This window comes from Eschrichtius robustus, chromosome 14 (genome assembly GCF_028021215.1).
Source record: "Eschrichtius robustus isolate mEscRob2 chromosome 14, mEscRob2.pri, whole genome shotgun sequence".
NCBI classification, from domain to species: domain Eukaryota; kingdom Metazoa; phylum Chordata; class Mammalia; order Artiodactyla; family Eschrichtiidae; genus Eschrichtius; species Eschrichtius robustus.
The window spans coordinates 9,678,035-9,694,465 of NC_090837.1; the positions used below are offsets into that span (position 1 = coordinate 9,678,035).

Genomic DNA, 16,431 nt, shown 5'->3' on the forward strand with positions numbered 1-16,431 from the left:
GAAGGTGAGGTAGGAGGTTACCATAGGGAGGAGCAAATAGCAGGCGAAAGCCATTGGTAACCATCCAAGTTTTGGATGTTCATTGACCTGCAGGCACTGTCGTAGGCACTGGGGACACAGCCAGGAACAAAACAGACAAAAATCTCTGCTCTCATCATGCTGACCTTCTAGAGGGAGGGACTGAGTGTCAATAAATGTTAGTAAAATATATAGTATGTCAGTTGGTGAGAAAGACTTTGGGGAAAAAGTTGAGCAGAGAATTGGGGGAGTCAGGTGAAGGGATTCTTGTCTAAGGAACGAATGAGTAGGATTTACCTCAGAGGTCAGCAATCTTTTTCTGAAAAGGGCCAGAAAGTAATTATCGCAGGTATTGCAGGTCATGTAGTTTCTGTCACAACTACTTAACTCTGAGTGAAAGCAGCCATAGATAGTATGTAAATGAGTGGGCATGGCTTTGTTTCAATAAAACTTTATTGACAAAACAGGTGGTGGGCCAGATTTGGCATGTAGTGAAGATAAAATGGGCTGAGGCCTGTCAAATGAAGGCATGACACAAAGTCGCTTCTCAGGAAGCAACCTCTCTCTCACAGTCCCCCATTTCACAACCTCCTCCCTTCCCCCTCCCCACATTACGTAGAGAGCACCTGCTGTAAGCCTGGCCCTAGGCAGGGTCTTCTGGGGAAGATTTACAGTGACTAAAATAACAGCACTTTGCCAACTCTGGTCCTGCACCTGGAATACGATTCCAGCCACGCTGACAAGCCAGGACTTGGCAGACTTGGCAGTTCTTCAGCCCCTGCTCATATGTACACACCTCTGTGAAGCCTCTGAGGTTCCCCAGCAAAATTGTCACTCCTTCCTCTGAGGTCCCTCTGAGGTTCAAACTTCCTTCTGTAAGAATAATAGTAGTTGTGGAAATTGCCTCTTGAGAGCATTTGCTCTGTGCAGTGTGCCTTTCACACAGCATCTCACTGTCTCCTGGCATCAGTCTTCTGAGGTGTCATTGGCCTCATTTTACAGATGAGGAAACTGAGTCACAGAAGCCGCAGGTGGCCAGGTGGGGAATCACAACAGAAGTTTTTGACCTTGGTCCTGGGCTGTGTTTCTCCTTGAGGACACTTGTTATTCTGCATCATGATGGTCAAAACTTGCCTTTTTGTTCACTGTTGTGGCCTAGGCACCTGGAACGTTCCCAGTACGTGTGTGCACGTGTGTGTGTGTGTGTGTGTGTGTATTATAAGCTGACTGCTGTACTAGCCTCTCAAGGGGCTCACTCTACAAACCACCCAGCTCTACACTCACCCTCCTGTGCCAGGATCACAGTAGAAACTTAAAAACTAGGACAGGATTTAACGGAGTCACTTGGACCCAAGGTTGGGAGACCAAATTTTGGAACTCTTGAGCCACTCACCCTCAATGGCTGGCCCCTGAGCAACTCTCTCTCCATGAGTTTGGTGCCAAAGGCACACACTGATCCCAAATGAACTGCCACGGGGCCTGTAAAGATGGACCTGACGTGGGCCATGCCCCAGGGCACCTGCAGGTAAGGGGCGATGACCGAGCATCTGAGTAGGTGCCATCAATTTTGGGGAAGGGAAAACAGTGTGGTGGCTCCTCAGTAAGTTAAATCTGGAGTTACCCTGTGACCCAACCATTCCACTCCTAGGGATATACCCCAAAGAATTGAAAACAGGTGCTCAAACAAAACTTGTACACAAATGTTTATAGCAGCACTGTTCACAGTAGCCAAATTGTGGGCATAATCCAAATGTCCATTAATGGATGAAAGGGAAAAAACAAAATATGGTATATCCATGAAATGGAATATTATTCGGCCATAAAAAAAGAATGAAGTACTGACACATGGTCCAACCTTGATGAACCTCAAAAACATGCTAAGTGAAAGAATCGAGTCACAAAAGGATAGGTGTTATGATTCCAGTGCTATGAGATATCCAAAATACACAAATCTGTAGCAACAGAAAGCAGAACAGTGGTTGCCAGGGGCTAGGGAAGGGAGTGGGGAGTGACTGCTTAATGAGGACAGGTTTCCTTTTGGGGTGATGTCAGTGTTCTGGGATTACTGATAATGGTTGCACAGTATTTTGACTATACTACGTATCACTAAATTGTGCACTTTAAAATGGTTAAAATGGTGAATTTTGTTATGTATATTTTACCATGATTTTTTTTAATCATACAGAAGGCCAAGGAGGCAGGAACAGGTCTGAGAGGGCAAAGGAAGCCTCTGGGTTTGCTGTCTGGGGTCGGCACGATGGCGTTTGACTTTCTTGTGTAGGCACTTGCCAAGGCTCAACCCAGCTGATCGCAGTGACAACAGGTCCTGACAGCTGCGCTCTCTCCAACGCTGAGTTTGGGAAATTGATTCTTCTCCCAGCACTGTTGATCGATCTGGTTTGCAGAAAGCAGCTTTGGCTGTCACGCCACTCTCAGCAATGGGCGGTTTTCCCTCTTCTTCTCCCTCCAGAACAGAGAGAGGGGACGTCGCCTGCTGGGCCCACGCTGACTGAGGGGAGCCGCCTCCCAGGCATTCCCAGCAAAGCCCTCCTGACAGAAACTTTGCTGCAGAGAAATGAGGCAGAGAAACAAAAGTGAGTGGGGGAAGGACAGGCAGGTCCCGCTGCTCCACCTGTCTGGGAGGGGGGACCCGGAAAGTCACCCCTGCCCAGGACCCTTTGGGAATCCAGATGCAGGTTGGAGATGGAGATGCAGGCCTGGGTTCAAGCCACACGTCAGCAGCTCAGTGGCCAGCCCTGGGCAGGTCACATCACCTCACTGAGCCTCAGTTTCCCCATCTGGAAAATGGGGCTAATGGTGGTATATTGGCCAGGGTCCCCCAGAGGAAAAACCAGTAGAATTTTTTTTTTAATTAAGAGTTGTATTTTGGGACTTCCCTGGTGGTCCAGTGGTTAAGAGTCCACGCTCCCAATCCAGGGGGCCCAGGTTCGATCCCTGGTCAGGGAACTAGATCCCATATGCCGCAACTAAGAGCCCGCGTGCTGCAGCAAAGACCCAACATAGCCAAATAAATAAATATTAAGGAAAAAAAAAAGAGTTGTATTTCAAGGACTTGACTCACACGATTGAGGCTGGCAAGTCTGAATTGGTCGAGCCGGCCAGCAGGCTGGAAACTGTCAGGTGGGCGTAAGTGCTGCCATCTTGAGGCAGAATTTCTTCTTCCTCAGTTTTGTTCTTAAGACCTTCAACTGACTGAATGAAGCCCACCTGTGTTATTGCAAATATTTTCCTTTAGTTAACATCAACTGATTGTAGATGTTGACCCCCTCTACAGAATGCCTTCACAGCAGTACATGTATTAGTGTATGACTGAATAACTGGGTACTATAGCCCAGCCAAATGGACGTATAACACTGACGGTCACAGGCAGTGTCAACTCCTAGTTTGCCATAAGAATGAAATGAAATGACAGCTGTACACGCTTAGCTCAGTGCTCACAGGGAGAAGCACATGTCAGTAAATGTTTGCCTTTACAATTGGTGCAGTGGTGATAAAATATGCATTCTTAGGGCCTTTCTAGGACAATTTTATGATGATCGTTACATTTATCCTTTCTGTTATTCACTTATTTTTTCATTCCACATATTTATGGAGCCACCTACTGTGTGCCAGCCACTGTTCTAGGGAACAGCAGTGAACAAAATGGACAGAACTCTCTACCCTCCTGGAGTTTACTTTCTAGTGAGGAAAACACAAACAAAAACGATAAATAAGTGGTGTGCTACATGATAAGCATTGTGACGACAGATAAAGCAGAAGAGGGAGAGGATAAGATGGGGGCTGAAGTTTTTAGATTTTTGATTTTTAAAATTTATTTATTTTATTTATTTATTTTTGGCTGCGCTGGGTCTTTGTTGCTGCGCGCGGGCTTTCTCTAGTTGCGGAGAGCAGGGGCTACTCTTTGTTGCGGTGCGGGGGCTTCTCTTGTTGCGGAACACGGGCTCTAGGTGTGCAGGCTTCAGTAGTTGTGGCACACAGCCTCAGCAGTTGTGGCTCACAGGCTTAGTTGCTCTGCAGCATGTGGGATCTTCCCGGACCAGGGCTCGAACCCATGTCCCCTGCATTGGCAGGAGGATTCTTAACCACTACACCACCAGGGAAGTCCCCGGGGGCTGAAGTTTTAAATAGAGTGTTGGAGGAGGCCTCACTGAGAAGGTGAGTAAAGCCGTAAGGAGGTGAGGGAGCCTTGCAGGTATATAGGGACAGAGGGAACAATCAGTGCAAAGGCCGTGAGGTAGGAACGTGCCTGATGTGTGAGGGGAGTGTAGCTGGAATGGAGTGAGCGAGGGGGAGGGGGCAGGATAAGATCAAGGTAAACGGGGCTCCTTCCCTAGAGTCACTGAGCCAGCCAAGGTAAGGCTCAGGCTTTGCATAAACCCTCCCCCAGCACAGCTAGGGGTCCTCTTTCTCTGCTGGGATGCTTCCGTCACACCCAAGTTAGACCACAGTGGGCTGGCGGGGCTTCCCAAACTCCCGCCACAGAAAAGGAAAAGAAGGTGCCTCTCAAGGGGAAATAATAGTAACCAGTGATACTGAGGGAACTCTGGGTGCTGGGCACCACGTTGAACGTGCTTCACAACACTCTCTGAGGCAGACTCCATCAGAAACCCATTTTATACATGAGGAAATTGAGGCCCAGAGAGGCAAGGTCACTGGCTGCTACAGAACCTTAACTGGGCACCAGCTCTAATGGAGGCCACACAGTCAGCAAAACAGCAGGGCAGCCAAGTGCCTGAGTGTCATGTTTAAGGACTCATTAAAAAGACGGAGGTGCAGATTTTACAGGGAGTGGGAGAGGGGACAGGAAGCCAGGACGGGCCGGTCCACACACCAGGTCTTTTCACAGGGGCCTTCAGGAAGTACAGGCCTTCACTTTGGCAGCCAGACTGGGGGAAGCCGAGGAGAAGATCAAGGTCCTACATTCAGGTGTGTATCTGGCACATGTCCCCTGCCCTCGTGCAGCGCCCCAGCCAGTCAGACCAGGAGGCCCAGGGGGAGTGGGAGGGGGCAGTGACACTGAACACAGGGTCAGGTGTTCTAGAATCAGGAGGGCAAGAAAGGAGTTTGGGAAGGGAGAGGAAAGACCTACATTACCCAGCAGGAATCAGAGCCCCAGTCCCGGGGGTCATACTACTGTGGAGAGAGGGTTTGAGATAGAATTCAATCCGGGGTGGCAAATGCAATGCCTACAGGGACCGGGCATGCAGCCAAGCTGGCTGGATTAGAGAATGCAGTAGGGAAGGGTGGGGTGTGGGTCAAACTGGAGAACCCCAGCCTGATCTAAAGAGGTGGCCACTGCTGAGCCCCAGCCAGGCACTGCCCAGTATAGCCAGTCCCTTCCATTTTGCTAGAGAAATCAGAAATCTGGAATTTTATGAGAAATCCCTCATTTATTATAACATACATGTATCTATTGACTTCGTTGCTCCTCCCCGTCCCCCTCACTTCCAGGGCTGGACCTCAGGGTGGGTGAGCTCATGGACGGATGACCCCACCCAGGTCCTGGAGTGACCTTAAAGGTGTTAGGGGACTCATACCCCAGGTCCTGGGACAGACTGCCCCCCTCCACTTACCTGGGTCCCCTGAGCTTCACAGACTCATAGAGAATCATGTCATCTGCCCTCCCCACCCTGGCCATGCCACAGCCCTCCCTTCAGCTCGAAGCCCTCCTAGGGGCAGGAAACTCACTTCTTGTCACCAGTTCTAACTGAGAGAAAAATCTTTCCTCACTACCCTAAGCTTCATTCTGCCTTCCGGGCCCCAGAGAAGGGGAGCGGGTTCCACTTCCCTGGGGGTGGAGGGCCTTACTCCGGCACTTTAATTTTTCCCAGCGTTGAAGGCCACGCAGACAGAGCTGCTGGAGCTGCGGCGGAAATACGATGAAGAGGAGGCATCCAAGTAAGTGAACGCCATGCTGAGGTGTGCCTCCTCCCTCGGACCCTCCCAGACATGCCCCCTCCCTCGGACCCTCCCAGACATGCCCCCTCCCTCGGACCCTCCCAGACATGCCCCCTCCCTCGGACCCTCCCAGACATGCCCCCTCCCTCGGACCCTCCCAGACAGGCCCCCTCCCTCGGACCCTCCCAGACAGGCCCCCTCCCTCGGACCCTCCCAGACAGGCCCCCTCCCTCGGACCCTCCCAGACAGGCCTCCTCCCTCGGACCTTCCCAGACATGCCTCCTCCCTCTGACCTCCCAGACATGCCTCCTCCCTCTGACCCTCCCAGACATGCCCCCTCCCTCTGACCTTCCCAAACATGCCCCCTCCCTCTGACCCTCCCAGACATGCCTCCTCCCTCTGACCCTCCCTCTGACCTCCCAGACATGCCTCCTCCCTCAGACCCTCCCTCTGACCTTCCCAGACATGCCTCCTCCCTCTGACCCTCCCAGACATGCCTCCTCCCTCTGACCCTCCCTCTGACCTTCCCAGACATGCCTCCTCCCTCTGACCTCCCAGACATGCCTCCTCCCTTGGACCCTCCCAGACATGCCTCCTCCCTCTGACCCTCCCAGACATGCCTCCTCCCTCTCACCCTCCCAGACATGCCTCCTCCCTCTGACCCTCCCTCTGACCTTCCCAGACATGCCCCCTCCCTCTGACCCTCCCAGACATGCCTCCTCCCTCTGACCCTCCCTCTCACCCTCCCAGACATGCCTCTTCCCTCTGACCTGCCAGACATGCCTCCTCCCTCGGACCCTCCCAGGCATGCCTCCTCCCTCTCACTCTCTAGACATGCCTCGTCTTTCTGATATTCTCCCTCTGATTCTGCCTGAGACACCCATTTAATTAAGTACTCTCTGCTCCACACCCGCATGGGCACACAGCTGTTCAGCAGTTATTTGTGGTGCCATCCGGGTAGCACAGACTATAAAGGACATTCCGGGTTTCCAGCTAAGCAGACTGCTAGTCATGGGCCTCTGCCTTGCCCCAGCCTCCAGGGGCTGTCCCCACTCCCCAGCTTCACAGTCCAACCCTCAGGGCCAAGTGTCATCCACTTAAATTACTCTGGACTCAACATTTCTTCAGGCTTTAAGATATCACTTAATCCACAAACACTTATTTAGCACCTACTGTTTACCCAGTGCTATGCTGGGTCCCTGGAGGAAACACCAGAACATGGGCCTGTCCTCAGTCAAGGAGAGGAGACAGACACTAGCTGATGTACAGGAATAAAGTCTTTCATTCACAGACACTATTGAGCACTTACTGTATGCCTGACACTGTTGTGACCACATGGTAAATGCTAAGAAGGGAAAAACCAGGAGCAGCAAGAGAGAATAACATGGAGGGGTGGGTCCTGTTATCCAGGGTGGTCAGGGAGGACTTCCCCGAGGAGATGACCTTCAGAATGAGATCTCAAAGATGGGAAGATGGCCACATGAAGAATGCTTGGAAAGGTGCTCTGGGCAGTGGGAACAGCTTATGCAAAGAAGGCCTTGAACTGGAACATGCGTGTAGCACGTGTGGCTTTTAGTCGCCAAACGCTCCCCGCAGGCCCCTTGTGGCCCCACCCCTTGCTAGGCAGAGGGGCAGCCGAGGTGGATGAGGCCTGTCCTGATCCTTTAGGCGCTGGCAACCCAGGGGGGTGGGGAGGCAGCAAAATAAATGAGGCTAGTTGAGGGAGGCCTCCTAGGAGAACACTTTGCAGCTGGGTTTAAAGCTCAGGCCCTGTTCTCTTGAGGAAGGCGTCCAGGTGGAAAGCATAGCAGAGGCAAAGGCTGGGAGGTGTAGCTCTGTGGCACCTTCGGCGAGTGGACCCCTGGGGGAGATGCGAGGCCAGGCTGCCTGGAAGGGGTGCAGTGCTGAGGCCCCGTTTTCATTTTCCCCCAGCCTGGATTCTTTCCCCGCCCCCCCCAGCTTGGTTTCTCTCCAGTAGGAAGAATGGAAGGCAACCTTCTCGAGGCCTCCATTGCGAGACCCTTGGGTTGGCAGGGGCTGGGGGCTTTCAGGAATGGCGGGGGCCCTGGTGGCTGCCAGAATCCCTTCCTCAGGGCCTCGTCTTTCTGTCTCAGGGCAGATGAAGTCGGCCTGATCATGACCAACCTGGAGAAAGCTAATCAGGTGAGGAGACGTGTGCTGGGGGCTCATTCTCCCCGGGGCGGGGGTCTCGGGCCAGGCGGAGAGGAGGGAGCTGAGCTCAATCAATATTAATTGAACTACATGCCATGCTGAGTGCTGGGGCTGGGAGCTGTCTGGAACCCAGCCCCTGAGTTCCCAGAGGAAGGAGGGCGGGGTACAGACAGAGCACTCAGAAATAGGGTGATGCAGGCAGCAACGGTTGGGGAAGGGGCACCAGACCCAGACTCAGGGGTCAGGGAAGACATCCCACAGGAAGGGTCATGGAGCTGAGACCTGACAAGTAACTTGAGACTGTAGAGGGATGGATTCCAGGCACGGGACAGCCCTGGTAAAGGCCAGGAAGCAGCCTGCAGAGCATGACAAGTGCCCTTCCCCGTGGGAGGAAGGCAGAGCAGTGACCAGAGATCCCAGGCCCATCCCCAGGCTAAGCTGGAACATGGGTCTCTCTCAACCAGACCGAGTGAGGAGCTATGTTCCATAGAGCCGGGGGCGGTGACGAGGGACAAGCCCGGGGCTGCTTCTCTCCCTCCATCCCCACCTGAGGTCTCCACCAGCCTCCTCACTAGATCACCAGGCAGGCACTGTGTGGACCCCAGCCTTCCCCAGGGACCCCATATCCTAGTCCCAGCCCGGGTCCTTGTAAGTCCTTCAGCCTCTCCGAGTCTCAGTTTTCACATTTATAAACGGGGTTCCCGCGTCCTGCCTTCCTCTGGCTTCAGATGTGTTGCTATCTGTGGGACAAAGTTGGGCAGGACTTTGAAATGAGGTAAGATGTGGCCATAAGGGTCCGGTCTGGAGTCCTGCGGGCCTACTGCATCTCTCCCCGGTCCCCTGCAACACCAGCAGCCAGGGGCATGGCCAGGAGGGGTCAGCAGTGTGACAGGGCAAGTGGTCATTTCCCTGGGGGTGGTTGAGGGAGGCCTCCTAGGAGGACACTCTGCAGCTGGGTTCTAAAGCCCAGGCGCTGTTCTCTTGAGGAATGGCATTCCAGGCAGAGGGCACAGCAGAGGCAAAGGCCCGGATGCATGGCTGTGCCAGCCTAAGGACAGGGTGCCCCCTCCTGCAGAGGAAGGTTGGAAAAGAATAACGTTTTTTAGGTTAATTTTTTGAATAGGTAATCCATTTACTTAGTTCAAAACTGAAAAAGGTACATTAGGGCATAGCCGGGAAACTCCATCTCCCCTCCCTGAACTTGCCCCCAGTTCCCCTCTCCCTAGCAACCTCTGTTACGGTGTCTGGGGTCTCCTCCCAGAGATCCCTTCACAAGCCCATGAATATCTACTTTTACCCCTTTCTAAAACAAAAATGAGGGACTTCCCTGGCAGTCCAGTGGTTAAGACTCCACGCTTCCTATGCAGGGGGCCCAGGTTCAATCCCTGGTTGGGGAACTAAGATCCCACATGCAGTGTGACCAAAAATAAATAAATAAAAGAAAGAAATCATCACAGCCTTGGTATGCATATCCTTAGAATAATTAGCATCTTTAAAAAAAATAATAGTTATTAATACTATGTACACCCTCCTGAACCTTACTTTTTCTGTATATGTGTCTTAGAGCTTGTTCCATATCTGTATATAAAGCAGTTCCTTCTGTTTCACAGCTGCGTCGTATTGCACTACATGGACGCACCATCATCTAACCCAGGGGAAGGCAAACTTTCTATAAAGGACCAGAGAGTAAATATTTTTGGCCTTGCAAATCGCTGTCACAACTATTCAACTTTGCAGTGGTAGAGTGAAGCATAGACGATACGGAAACGAATGGGCATGGCTGTGTGCCAGTAAAACTTTATTTACATAAACAGGCAGCAGGTTGCAGTTTGCCAACCTCTGGTCTAACTCATACCCTATTGATGAATGTTTATGGTATTTCCAGTATTTTACCATCATCCTCCATACTGCAGTGAATAACCTTCTACAGATATCATTTCATACATACCCAAGCCACTGTATAGGGCAGATTCCTAGAAGGGGAACCGTTGGGTGAAAGAGCTGTGCGTTTATAATTTGGCAGATGTGACCAAACTGCCTTCCATGGGGTTGTGCCAGTTCACACTCCCTCCAGCAAGTTCTGAAAGGCCCGTTTCCCAATAGCCTCACCAGCACGGTGTGTCGTGAAACTTTTGGATCTCTGCTAATCAAACAGGCTTAAGAAGTGCAATCTTAGAGTAGTTTGAATAGGAAGCCTTTTTAATAATGTTTACTTTTTCCTGAGTATAAAACTAAAACCTGCTCATTGTAGAGTACTGAGAAAAAAGTAAATGTCATCATACTAGTCTTTAATATCTGTATCTATTAATACTATCCTAAATGTGAACAAGAGGATTCTGGAGTAGAGCAGATCATTATTACTTGTATAGTAAAAACCATGCCAGTTTGCCCCAGTTCTTCCCCTGGGGTGACAAGACGAGAACCAGATATCTTCCTACATGCACCAGGGTTTGTGCTGTAGGCAAGGAACCACCCAAATATGAATCTGGGTGGTTGTATAGTAGAGGGACCTTCTGAGAAAGGGAGAGAAGTCTACTCCCAAGTATCATGATGAACAGAAGGGCCAGGAGCCTGGGTTTCTAGCATATGGAATATAAATGCTTCTCTCCAGGGGAAGATAAGACTGGTAGCTTTAAACCCAGCTTTACAACCCAGGGGGTGTCTCCACAGTCTGGGTCTCATCCCCCCTTGAAATGTCAACAGACATCTCCCAGGAGGTGAATCTTTCTGGAGTTCTCACTAGCTAATCAGTCATGTATTAACTCCAAGGCTTGTCTTTTAGCCCAGATCCCAAGTTTCAGTCACATTTGCTCAGAATGCCCTTTGTGGAAACATAAAAATGTTTTCTCTACAACCCCACACGCCCAAAACCTTTCCCAAAACAAAACTGACTCCTAACTCGAACCATTCCTGGAACAAGGCAGGATACCAATAAACAAACAAATCAGTTAAAACATAAATCAATGAAATGTGCGTGTATAGTGGGCACAGCATCCTGATTGCTAAGGTCAGTGTGTAAGTTAAACTTAATCGCTATGACCTGCATCACCAGCTGGGGGTCAGGATACAACTGCAACTCTTTTAATTTTCCATAGGTCAAGATCCCATACACCCTGTTGTTGTTAATAAAGTAAACCAGTTATTGACACATTTGTATGTGTCAGGCATCAAGACGAGATACCTAATGAGCTGTATTTTACCAAATCACTTACTTGCAGAACAACCCTATGAGATAGTTGCTCTTATAATCCCCATTTTACAGACAGGGAAACTGAGGCCAGGGATATGAAGTTTCTTGCCCAAGGTCATACAACCAGAAAGAGAGACAAAGTACAGATTTCTCTCCAGGCCACAAGTCTACATCGTTAACATTTGGATGCTTCCTTCCAGGCTTTTTTCTTAGAAATTTTTGAAGAGTTAAGATTCAGTTTAGTAAACTGCGGCATTCTGATTTTAGATGTATTTCAACACTCCTCTACAGTTTCATTGCCCCCATTCCACAAAAGGAAAACTAAGACTCAGAGAGGGGAAGTAACTTGCCCAGGGGCCTGCAACAGCTTGTGAGCCACCTCTGCAGACACCATATGGCACAGGAGCTGGGGACAAACTCTGGCCTTTTGACTAGCCAGGCCTGAAGTTTACTTGGCAGACAGAAGTGGCCTGGGAACGTGTGAAAACTTGCCAGTTCCATCAATACAGCATCTCACTTCCTGCCCTAGTGAAGAGGGAATGTTCTAGCTCCTCTTGGATACACACCAGGGAAACCAAGAGCCAACTCAAGGGTCCAGGACCCAGAAAGGAGGACCCCAGGCCCTCAGACCTGCCTTCCCAGCTGCTGCCTGAGACGGTGCAGGGAAGCAGTGGAGGGCCAGGGTGGGATCCAGTGTGGTCCCGCTCACCTCTTAACCACACTTGCCCCATTTTCCTTCCCAGCGAGCCGAGGCTGCCCAGCGGGAGGTGGAAAGTCTTCGGGAACAACTTGCCTCCGTCAACAGCTCCATCCGCCTGGCCTGCTGCTCTCCTCAGGGACCCAGTGGGGTAAGGATGGTGGAGGAGCCACGGGGAAGGGTTGGGAAAGGCCAGGTTTGTGGGTTTGAATATGTGGGTGACATTTTGTGGGTGGACCATGTGCATTTGTGTGAAATTGTGCCCATGAATGGGTGTGGGTCTCTGTGTGCATACTGTGGGCATAGCATTTTAATTGCCAAGGTCAGTGTGTAGTTAAACATAATCACTGTGACTTGCTTCACCAGCAGAGGGTCAAAAACAGCCACAGCTCTTTTAACTTTTCAAGCTCAAGCTTCCATATACCTTGATTCCATATACTTTGGAATTTAGTCAGGCCAAAGAGGATCATTTTAGTTGCCAGATGCCCAGCAAGAGTGGGTAGGAGGGTATGTTTGATCAGTAGAGCAGCCGTGCAGTTTTGGTGGCTGCCACCAGGTGTTGCTGTTGACCACTGGTCTCACACTGCTTGGAAGATGTGCGGGACTGCTACAGGGATGCCCCACTGGTTCTCAGTCCCTCCCAGACAGCAGTGGGTCTGCTTACCAAGAGCTGAGGTTGACACTCATATCAGCCAGGGGTTCCTAAAACATATCAGGGTGATTCTAATGAGGTTTCCCAACCAGCCACATGTTACAAAGAACCAATCTTTAGTCATCAACCGTGAGGTTCCTGTGTTAAGCCAGTTAGTCAGTACATCTTTCTCATTCCTCCAGGTTGGTGCCCCTTTGGGTTCTGGGGACATTTCCTGCCAAGGGATTTTAATCAGGGCCACCCCAACCTACCCTTCTGTCATGTAATAAGAGTCTTCATTGTTCCTCTCCCAGAAAGCCTGGTTTCCTTATGTAAATTGGTCCACCTTCTTTCCAGATATCAAGGAATGAAATTCATGATTGCTTACATAATAACAGGTCTGCTCCAGGGTGATTTGCAGCCTCCATTCATGAACCTGAAGTGGCCGGCATAATTTTCATTTCACCTGACACCCTGATACATAGACGTGTGTCTGTATCTGTCTTTCTATTTAAATATTGGAATGAGTCTCTCTGAACGTGTGTTACTGTGTATGTGTGTCTGTTTGTGACCTTTGGGCAAATAACTGTATCCTTAACCTAACTGTGCCTCAGTTTCCTCATCTGTATAAATAGGACCTGCCTTATAGGGTTATTGAGAGGATTACATGGTGCTTGGTTTATAGTCTATGCTCAGTAAATATTTAATGCAGTGTTACTATTACTAGTGTGTTTGGGGTATGTCCAGGGTGTTTTTGCCCACGTGAGCATGTGGCCTCTGAGCACATACATGTCTCTGCGTGTGATGGTGACATGTCTCCGTGATGCCTGTGCATTTCCGTGCGTGTGCTTGTCAGCATGAGTATCCCCGCAGGTACATGTGTCAGTGTGTGCTGTGTCCGTAGGTGTGTGCACCTGTGCCCGTGTCCCAGGAGGCAGTGTGTATGTATCAACGTGCCTGATGTCTGCACGACATAGAGAATGAACACAAGAAAGACTGAGAGCGAGAGCGCTTATGAGGATGCCTCAGAGAGGATTTGCCAATGGTTCTTTTTTTTTTTTTTTTTTTTTTGGCTGTGTTGGGTCTTCGTTTACTGTGCGAGGGCTTTCTCTAGTTGTGGCAAGCGGGGGCCACTCTTCATCGCGGTGCGCGGGCCTCTCACTGTCGCGGCCTCTCTTGTTGCGGAGCACAGGCTCCAGACGCGCAGGCTCAGTAGTTGTGGCGCACGGGCCTAGTTGCTCCGCAGCATGTGGGATCATCCCAGACCAGGACTCGAACCCGTGTCCCCTGCACTGGCAGGCAGATTCTCAACCACTGCGCCACCAGGGAAGCCCTGCCAATGGTTCTTAATTAACCCCCATGGAAGCCAGCAAATGCCTGTGCTAATCAGCCATGAGGAACTTTGCTGGTTTGGGGGGTGAGCTTTTCTGAGCACAACAGTGGTGCTCGATGCTAATTAATTTAATGTGTTAATGGCATCCGCTTCCTTTTTTAATTGGCATTTACCTCCATAGAAGAATAGCTGGGGTTGGTAGTGGTCAGTTGTTTTTTGTTTTTTGTTTTTTCTTCGTAATGCTGCTTAGATTCATTTGTAACTGAGCTCAAGGGCAGCCTGACTTCAGGTCCCCTCAAAGAGAAACCTCTTCATCTTCAACCAGGACAAAGGGGCCATTTCCTAAAACCTGGAGAAGTTGTGGGGCTTGGGGCTGGTGGCAAACTAGGATGAGGAAGGAATCACCCTAATGTGGCTCGTGGCTGCAAGGTCTCAGGTCTAATCCTGTGGGTCTGTTGCTGCCTGGAGTGGGACCTGGGCCTGATTTAGAAACCCAAACCTTTGCTGTTCTCTCAGCCAGGAACACCCTATAACTACCACTTCCTCACCCAACTGACTAGTTCTTTTTCGTTCCTTTTTTTCTTTTTTTTAAAAATATTTATTTATTTTGTTTTTGGCTGTGTCAGGTCTTAGTTGCGGCACGCAGGATCTCTCGTTGCGGCGTGCAGGCTCTTCATTGCTCTTCGTTCTCTCTAGTTGTGGCACGCGGGCTCCAGGGCGCATGGGCTCTGTAGTTGCGGCACACGGGCTTTTTGTTCCTTTTTAACAAATGTGTTATTGAAGTATAACATCCACAAGGGAAAATGTGCATATCATAAGTGTACAACATTTGGAATTTTTCAAAGTGAACACAGCCCATAACCAGCATCCAGATCAACAATAAAACATTCTAGGGACTTCCCTGGTGACGCAGTGGTTAAGAATCCGCCTGCCAATGCAGGGAACACGGGTTCGAGCCCTGGTCCGGGAAGATCCCACATGCCGCAGAGCAACTAAACCTGTGCACCGCAACTACTGAGCCTGTGCTCCAGAGCCCGTGAGCCATAACTACCGAGCCCATGTGCCACACCTACTGAAGCCCGTGCACCTAGAGCCCGTGCTCCACAACAAGAGAAGCCACCACAATGAGAAGCCCGCGCACCACAACGAAGAGTAGCCCCCCGCTGCCACAACTACAGAAAGCCCGTGCGCAGCAATGAAGACCCAACCCAGCCAAAAATAAATAAATAAATTTTTTAAAAAAAAACAATAAAACATTCTAGCGCCTGGAAGCCTCCCTCGTGACCCCATCCAGGTGCCACTCCCCCTGACTTCTAACAGCACAGATGGGTTTTGCCTGTTTTGATATCTGATCTTAATAGAATCACACATACACTTTGGTGTCTGGCTTCTTTGGCTCTATGATATATCCGGGAGAGTCGTCATGCTGTGTTGCAAGTAAATGTAGATTATTCGTTTTTGTTGCTGTCTAGTATTCTGTTGTGTGAGTATTCCACAGTCTGTCCACTTTCTGGTGGGTAGGCATCTGGAGGGTTTCCGGTTTGGAGCTATTACAGAGAGGGCTGCTGTGAACGTTCACATCCTGTGTCTTGGTACACAAGTGCCCTCATTTCTCCTGCATATATTCCACCAGGACTTAGGGCACCGAATTTTCACCTTTAGCAGAGGCTGCCAAGCAATTTTCCAAATCACTAACTTGTTCTTGAACTTCACCACAGTTTAGACATACCTTCCTCCAAAACACTTTCTCTGACCACTCCTTCTCCCTCCTTATTTCTTTTCAAGAAGAGGGAAAGACATCCAGGCAGGTGGGACCAGTCTGAGCAAAGGCTCGGAAGTGGGAAGGGGAAAGCCACAGGCCTGTAAGAGGGGCTGAGTCACCCCGGGGAGCACAGCAGCCCTGCAGCCCCCTGCCCCACACCTCCCAGCCCCTCCAAGCCCCTGTTTGTGCCCAGGATAAGGTGAACTTCGCTCTGTGCTCGGGCCCTCGTCTTGAGGCTGCCCTGGCCTCCAAGGATCGGGAGATCCTGCGGCTGCTGAAGGATGTGCAGCACCTCCAGAACTCTCTGCAGGAGCTGGAGGAGACCTCCGCCAACCAGATTGCAGACCTGGAGCGGCAGCTCACGGCCAAGTCCGAGGCCATCGAAGTAGGTCTTGGGGAGGAGGTGGGCAGATGGGAGGTGGGCGGGGAGTCCCCAGGCAGAAGGACGTGGACCAGCCTCACCATCTTTGTTCTTCTAGAAGCTGGAAGAGAAGCTCCAGGCACAGTCTGACTATGAAGAAATTAAAACAGAGCTGAGGTACTGTGTGGGGCAGGGCTCCATAGACCCTCCCCCCCAAGCCCTCTTCCCTGACTGGGGGCTGCCTGAGAAGATAGCAAGGGGCCCTCGGCAAAGTTCACCATCTTCCTCCCTCCCACCAGACCCCACTTTGTGGTACCCTTGTCAACTCTCCACTGGCACCTTGGGTGT

At 50.6% G+C, this 16,431-nt stretch overlaps 1 protein-coding gene across 1 annotated transcript in view; it reads left to right on the forward strand.

Annotated features, from left to right (window-relative positions):
- CUX2 (cut like homeobox 2) overlaps positions 1-16,431 on the forward strand; it is a 262,762-nt gene that overhangs the window by 223,754 nt on the left and 22,577 nt on the right. Inside the window, exons 6-12 of the mRNA XM_068563131.1 lie at positions 2,489-2,612; positions 4,886-4,965; positions 5,871-5,937; positions 8,052-8,100; positions 12,043-12,147; positions 15,916-16,107; positions 16,202-16,260. Of these exons, the coding sequence (XP_068419232.1) occupies positions 2,489-2,612; positions 4,886-4,965; positions 5,871-5,937; positions 8,052-8,100; positions 12,043-12,147; positions 15,916-16,107; positions 16,202-16,260 (676 nt within the window). The remainder of the gene's footprint in view (positions 1-2,488; positions 2,613-4,885; positions 4,966-5,870; positions 5,938-8,051; positions 8,101-12,042; positions 12,148-15,915; positions 16,108-16,201; positions 16,261-16,431) is intronic.